The 6,000-nt window shown below is 58.6% G+C and overlaps 1 protein-coding gene across 4 annotated transcripts in view; it reads right to left on the bottom strand.

The window, feature by feature from the left end:
- Positions 1-1,218: 1,218 nt before the first annotated feature.
- The window catches only part of SEMA5B (semaphorin 5B), a 126,187-nt gene continuing 121,405 nt past the window's right edge, over positions 1,219-6,000 (bottom strand). For all 4 annotated transcript variants that reach the window (XM_084871516.1, XM_084871515.1, XM_084871514.1 and 1 more), the window contains exons 14-22: positions 5,478-5,621; positions 5,100-5,247; positions 4,758-4,983; positions 4,266-4,484; positions 3,776-3,946; positions 3,522-3,671; positions 2,715-2,759; positions 1,872-2,077; positions 1,219-1,637 (exon numbers count right to left, since the gene is read on the bottom strand). In XM_084871516.1, coding sequence (XP_084727642.1) covers positions 1,479-1,637; positions 1,872-2,077; positions 2,715-2,759; positions 3,522-3,671; positions 3,776-3,946; positions 4,266-4,484; positions 4,758-4,983; positions 5,100-5,247; positions 5,478-5,621 — 1,468 coding nt within the window. In that variant the 3' untranslated portion in view covers positions 1,219-1,478. The remainder of the gene's footprint in view (positions 1,638-1,871; positions 2,078-2,714; positions 2,760-3,521; positions 3,672-3,775; positions 3,947-4,265; positions 4,485-4,757; positions 4,984-5,099; positions 5,248-5,477; positions 5,622-6,000) is intronic.

The raw sequence follows: 6,000 nt of genomic DNA, 5'->3' as shown, positions 1-6,000 counted from the left end.
TTGAGGAAATTGCTCTCTAAATTTAACATGTCGATCACTCTCACCCAGAAGAGTAGCATTGAATTGGTGGGCTGAGACTTTGAGGTGACTTTTATTTAACCCAGCAAAAACTGCATGGGGCTTCACAGGTTTACTCATTTACTCCTCACAGCTTTACTCATTTCTCAGTCAATTTTGATTTTATCAAAGTCAGCATTGTAAAAACCTCATGAAGTAACCCTCATCAATTCCCCCCACTGGACTCACACATGCCCAGTCTGGAAGAGCTGCTAAGAGAACGGGCAGAAATTTCTCCCGTCGTGTTGCCCCTGGCATGCCTTGTGTTCCCACTTGCGGATTTGTTTGTCCCTACCCTCTTTCCCAAAAAGAGACGCGTGTGTTTGTGCTCACAAATGAAAAGATATCCTCTATTAAAGTCACACTCTACTTGGGTCATTTCCTCCAGCCTGAGCAGACCATCTGTCACCCCAGCGGGCCATGCTGACTGGACCATCCCAAGAGGAGCCCACACGCATATGCACGGAGACAAAGTTCCATTTGGAGACTGGATATCATCTTTAATAATAATAATGCCACAGCCCAGCATCCTTTTTGTTGCTGTAGCGGGTTGTGATCGTGTGTGTGTGTGTGTGTGTGTGTGTGTGTGTGTGTGTGTGTGTGTGTGTTCCTGAACAGAGGAGGGGGCAGCAGCTCCCAAGCAGGTCTCAGCCAACAGCTCTTTTGAGCAGCGACTGGAAGACAGTCTCCAGAGCGGCACAGTGCTGGGCTCCTGCCTCCTTTTCTCCTGGGCCACCTCCCATGCATTCGGAGCACAAGGCTGAGGTCTGGGCCAGCCCAGATTCCAGGGCTTCTCAGCAAAGATGAGTCCTCAGTCCTCAGTCCTCAGTCCTCAGCCCTCACTGCCTCTGACCAGAGGTCTGTGCAACCTGGGCCAGCCGTGGTCCCTCCGTCACACTGTGGCAGCACCACCTTGTCCCAGCCCTGAGCAGAAAATCCAGAGCTTCTGAGGCCATTGGATCAACTCCTTTCAGAGATAATCAGGCTGCAGCCCGGGCCCTTTCTTGGGCCAGCCAGAGAGGGACAGACTCAGCCCATGATGGCTACACGGCTGTCACTTCCAAGCCAAACCTAAGAGCCTGCCCTCCCGCCACCTCTACTCTCCGATTCCTCACATGCCCACCAGGTCCACCACCCAGACATAGCAGGGGAGGTGAGCATGACGGTGAGCCGGAAGGAGGCCATGAGAGACCTGGGCTGAGCTGGAACTGCAGCCGTGTGCCAGCCTGAAGCCAGCCCTCTCTCCCATGGTCACTGCCAGCCAGAGCTCTCTGAATCTGGATGGGACACCCCCTCCAGGGCAAGGCAGCAAGTTCTTGGCCTGGTGCAGAAGGAGAAAACCAAACTGGCTCCACGGTCCCAACTCCATCTGCTTTGTGCCTTCGGAAGGCAAGGAGCCCAAGTCCCCGGGGACAGTGGTATCAGCTGTTGGGGAAGCACCGTTGTCCAGGCGAGGCCTCGGGCCGGAAGCTGTGTTTGATCAGGGGGCTGGGGTAGTAGGTAGTTGTGTACACATTGGTCTGCTGCAATGGGTAGAAGCCGGCTTTGTCATCCGGAATCAGGTTGTTCTTATTCAGGGTCTGTGGGAGGAGGAAGGAACAAAAGGAGGGGTTGAGAGACAGACAGGGGAAACGGACAGCCGGGTTAAGGAGATTGGGAGCCGGTCAACGAAAGGTCCTACAACTGCTGATGTAGGATCCTGTTCCCACCACCAACGCTCCCTCCCAAGGGCCCAGCCCAGGAAGCCCACCTTCAAGCCAGAGCCATTGCACCCCTCACGGCTGGCCCCTCTGCTTCTCCGGGAGGGCTCTCACCTTGAACTCCATCGGTGTGTACTTCTCATTCTTAGGGGTGCCCCCACCCTTGTAGTGCAGGTGGTTGGGTGTGGCAGGATGGACGAGTGTGGACTCCTGGGACTGGCGCTGGCAGTGCTGGCAGGACAGGTACACGGCCAAGGTCAGCAGCCCAGAGCCCAGGAAGCAGCAGATGCCCGTGGCGACCAGGTGGATGAGACTGAACCCTGGGAGAGGGAGCGGTACGTGGTGAGGAAAGGGCCACTGTGCAGTGGACAGCCTCCCAACGGGCTCCCAGTAGGAGGCTCAGAGACATCCAGGAAGAGCTTTGAGACCAGAGCCAGTGGGAACAGGACCACCTATGGCTTGGGTCACAGGCAAGCACAGGATGTGGGGTTGGGTGACTTGTGACTTCTATTGATTTTTTACAGTGAGGAAGAGCGAGGGATAGAGAGTTAGATACATCGATGAGAGAGAATCATCCATCAGCTGCCTCTTGCACATCCCCTACTGGGGATGTGCCCACAACCAAGGTACATGCCCTTGACCGGAATCGAACCTGGGACCTTTCAGTCCGCAGGCTGATGCTCTATCCACTGAGCCAAACCGGTTTCAGCACTTATGACTTCTAGAGTACAGTCTTGATGACTACCTCCTAGATGGGGGGCATGAATGAAACTGCCCAGAGCCCCCTCCACATGGTCTGAAGCAGTGGGGAACCTCCACAAGGTTTGTCCATCTGGAGTGGGAGGTGGAGAGTTTCCAAATTTCAAAGTAAGGTGGGTCTCCTCCTGGAAGAGGAGGGGTAGAGGACAGTACTATAAAGGTGTGTGTGTGTGGGGAAGGGGGGCAGGTTCCACTTACCTTCACAGCTGGTGGCCTCCTCCACACTGGAGGCCGGCAGGATCACTGCAGGAAGACAAGCAAAGAGGGTGTTGGGATGGGTGGGGAGCAAAAGGGGTCCCTCTGGGGCTAGGTGTGTCTCTCTCTTTTTTTAAATTTTATTTATTTTTTAAATTTTATTGATTATGGTATCACATAATTGTCCTCATCCTCCCATTCCTATCCCAAACCCCTCCCCACATATGCTCCCACCCCCCTGTTGTCCATGGCCACTGGCTAGGCCCATATGCATGCACACAAGTCCTTTGGTTCATCTCTCCCCCTTAACCCCACCCTCCCCTACTTTCCCTCTGAGGTTTGAGAGTCTGACCGCTGCTTCCCTTTCTCTGGGTCTGTTTTTGTTCATCAGTCTATGTTCATTATTTCTTCTAGATGTGTGAGATCATGTGATCCAAGAAATACCCTTGTAAGAACCGAAACTGAGACAAGCCATAATGGTTATGCTGAGAGCCAAATGGATCAGTCTGTAGTGAGTTTCTTTCTGGGCCAACAGTTCTTTTGAGTTCCAATTTCAATGTCAAACAGTTCCTTATGTGTACATGTCAGCCATGATGTTTCAGATCTGGTTGGTGAACAAATGGTGGTGATGCTAAGTGTGTCTCTAAGAGGACCCCTGGGTCAGCTCTGAGCTGTGGGATAGGCCTGGGGCTACCTGCCTCCCACCCTGATGTTCTATCCTGCACCCCCCAGGGTAGGTGCTTCGGAAAGGGAAGGAGGTTGGGGCTCAGTGGGAAATGTTAGTGCAAAGGGGCTGGCTGGAAGACCTACCGGGAATCTCGCTGTAAGGGCAGGGGCGGCTCTGGCTGCTGTTGCCTGCACAGGTGCTGGGTCCCGGGACCAGGTCCTCACAGTGCCGACTGCGGGCTTGGACGCCATCCTCAGTGCACGCGCTCCACTCGGACCACAGTGACCAGCCTTCTGTGGGTTGTGGGTTGGGACGAGGTTAACTGCCCCAGCACCCTCTGGTGGGGATTGGAGGGCTCCCTGGTGCTCCCCAGGCCCGGGCCGGGTGTATTCAGTACCTGGGCAGGCCTGCGTGGCACACAGTGCCTCCTCCGTGTGCAGCCCCAGGCAGATGTCCTCGCCTGGGGAGGGCGCGGGGCTCGTGCAGGACCGGGTGCGTTGATAGTGGCCACCCCCGCAGGAGGCTGAGCATGGGGACCAGGAGGTCCAGCAGGACCAGGCGCCCCGCACTACAAGGGGATAGGGTGTGTGAGGGGAGCTGCCGGTGCAGGCAGAAAGGCAGACTGCAGGAGTCATGGAAAACCAACCCCAAACAAGCTCTTCATCTGCCTGACCCACTTGAGGAGAGAAGAAAGGGACAGGAAGGTGAGGAAAGCTCTGCTCTGTGGGCGTGGCTGCTGAGTCCTTGCTCAGGACTGTTGCTCTGGGGCCCTCGCACAGAGGGCAGGGAGAAGAGGTCCCTTGAGCATGAGCTGTGGCCTGGGAGTCTCCTAGCTGGGGGTTCCCTGGGTGGTGGAGGTTCCCCAGGATTACTTGGCACAGGGTTACCTGGACACGCCTGGGGGTTGCAGTCCTGGTACTCAGTGGCGTCCCCCACGCAGGGCAGGCCCCCGTTGCGGGGCTCGGGGTTGGTGCAGGTCCTCTTGCGCACGTGGAAGCCCAGCTCGCAGTCCCGAGAGCAGGACGACCAGGGGCCCCAGGAGGCCCAGCCCCCGCTCACCACGTGCTGGGCGGTGCCCCCGCTGCGCAGCAGATCCTCCACCAGGGCTGAAGGTGGGGGGACTGCCTTCAGCCACAGGGGCTTCTTCCAAACGGTGCCACCCAGAGCTCCACTCCGGCTCTTAGCCCCGCCCACCCCAGCCCTGGCCCAGGCCCCGCCCACCCCGGCCCCGGCCCCGGCCCCGGCCACGCCCACCCGCCCTGGCACAGCCCCGCCCCCTCCCGGGCCCTGGTCCCGCCCCTCTCCCGACCCAGGCCCCGCCCCCTCTCTCTGCGCCCGGGAAGCAGGGAGGCCGGTGGGGAGGGCGCCACGGGCTTTACAGTCTGTGTCACAGGCTCCCGAGCTGTCCGCGGGGCAGGTTCGGGTCTCCGTCCTCCTCCGGCCAAACTGCAGGCCGTGGGGGTCGGGCAGGGGCGCGCGGCACGTGAAGCGGAATCGCTGCTCCTGCCGCGCCCCGCCCTGGGTCACGTTCACGGGCAGCCACGGCGTCCAGGGCGTGTTGCGCCGCACTTCGGGGCAGCCCTCCGGGTTGCAAGTCTTGAATTCCTTGGGGATAGGAGCTGGGGCTGTTTCGTAGCCTGGCAGCCCCCAGGCCGGCCCCGCGGTCCCGCCCGGCCCGCCCTCCGGTAGGTTAGGGATTCCGAGCCCAGCCCGGTCCTCACCACGCCGCAGCCCGGGCAGGAGTTGCCATTCTCGCAGGCCCGACGCCGCGACTGCACGCCGCCCCCGCAGTTGCTGCTGCACTTGCTCCAGGAGCCCCAGGATGCCCAGAAGATGGGTACTGGGCAGGGCGTGTTCTCGTTACAGAACCTGAGGGGCATGAAGGGAGAGGGGTCAGCCCTCTAGGGAGCTAGCGCCCCCCTTCCCTTCTAAGAGGCGCTGGGAGTGCAAACTAGGAAGGACGAGAGTCCACTGGATCACCTGGAAAACCCCAGCCGCTTTCTACGAGGCCGGGAGGCCGGGAAAGTCTGGGACCTCAGGGCTAGCTTCTCAGACACCCCTCCACTCCCACCCCCCACCCCAAGCACAGACTAGCTCACCGCTCCTCCCGGCTCTTGCCCACGCAGATGCGGCCCCCGTGGCGGGGAGCAGGGTTGCTGCAACTTCGCTGGCGGACCTGGAATCCTATCCCACAGGTGGTGCTGCACAGGGCCCACGATGACCACGTGGTCCACGCCCCATTCCTGGCGGGGTGGGAGGGGACAGAGACGGATGACCTCTGAGCCCTAGCTTCTCTGATCTAGTCTACCTCTAGGCAGACAGCTTTGTTGTTGTCAGGAAGTGCCAGACAGTCATCCATCCATCCATCCATCCATCCTCAAACACGTGTTGAGAGCCTTATTGCACATATCAGACTGTGCTCAGGGCTAAGGGTTCAGAGATAGGACATGGGTTCTACTCACAGGGACAAAAGGACACATTTCTAGAAATGGTCCCAATCACCTTTCCAATCTGCAACCTTGGTTTCAACCTTGGTTAGCCAATTCTTGCACTCACACCCATGCTCCCTCTCCTGCTCTACCACCACAAAGTGCTTTGCTCCAAACTCAGACACCACTCACT

This window comes from Pipistrellus hanaki (assembly GCF_964339955.1).
Source record: "Pipistrellus hanaki genome assembly, chromosome: 2".
NCBI lineage: Eukaryota > Metazoa > Chordata > Mammalia > Chiroptera > Vespertilionidae > Pipistrellus > Pipistrellus hanaki.
This window is presented reverse-complemented; position numbering and strand designations above follow the sequence as displayed.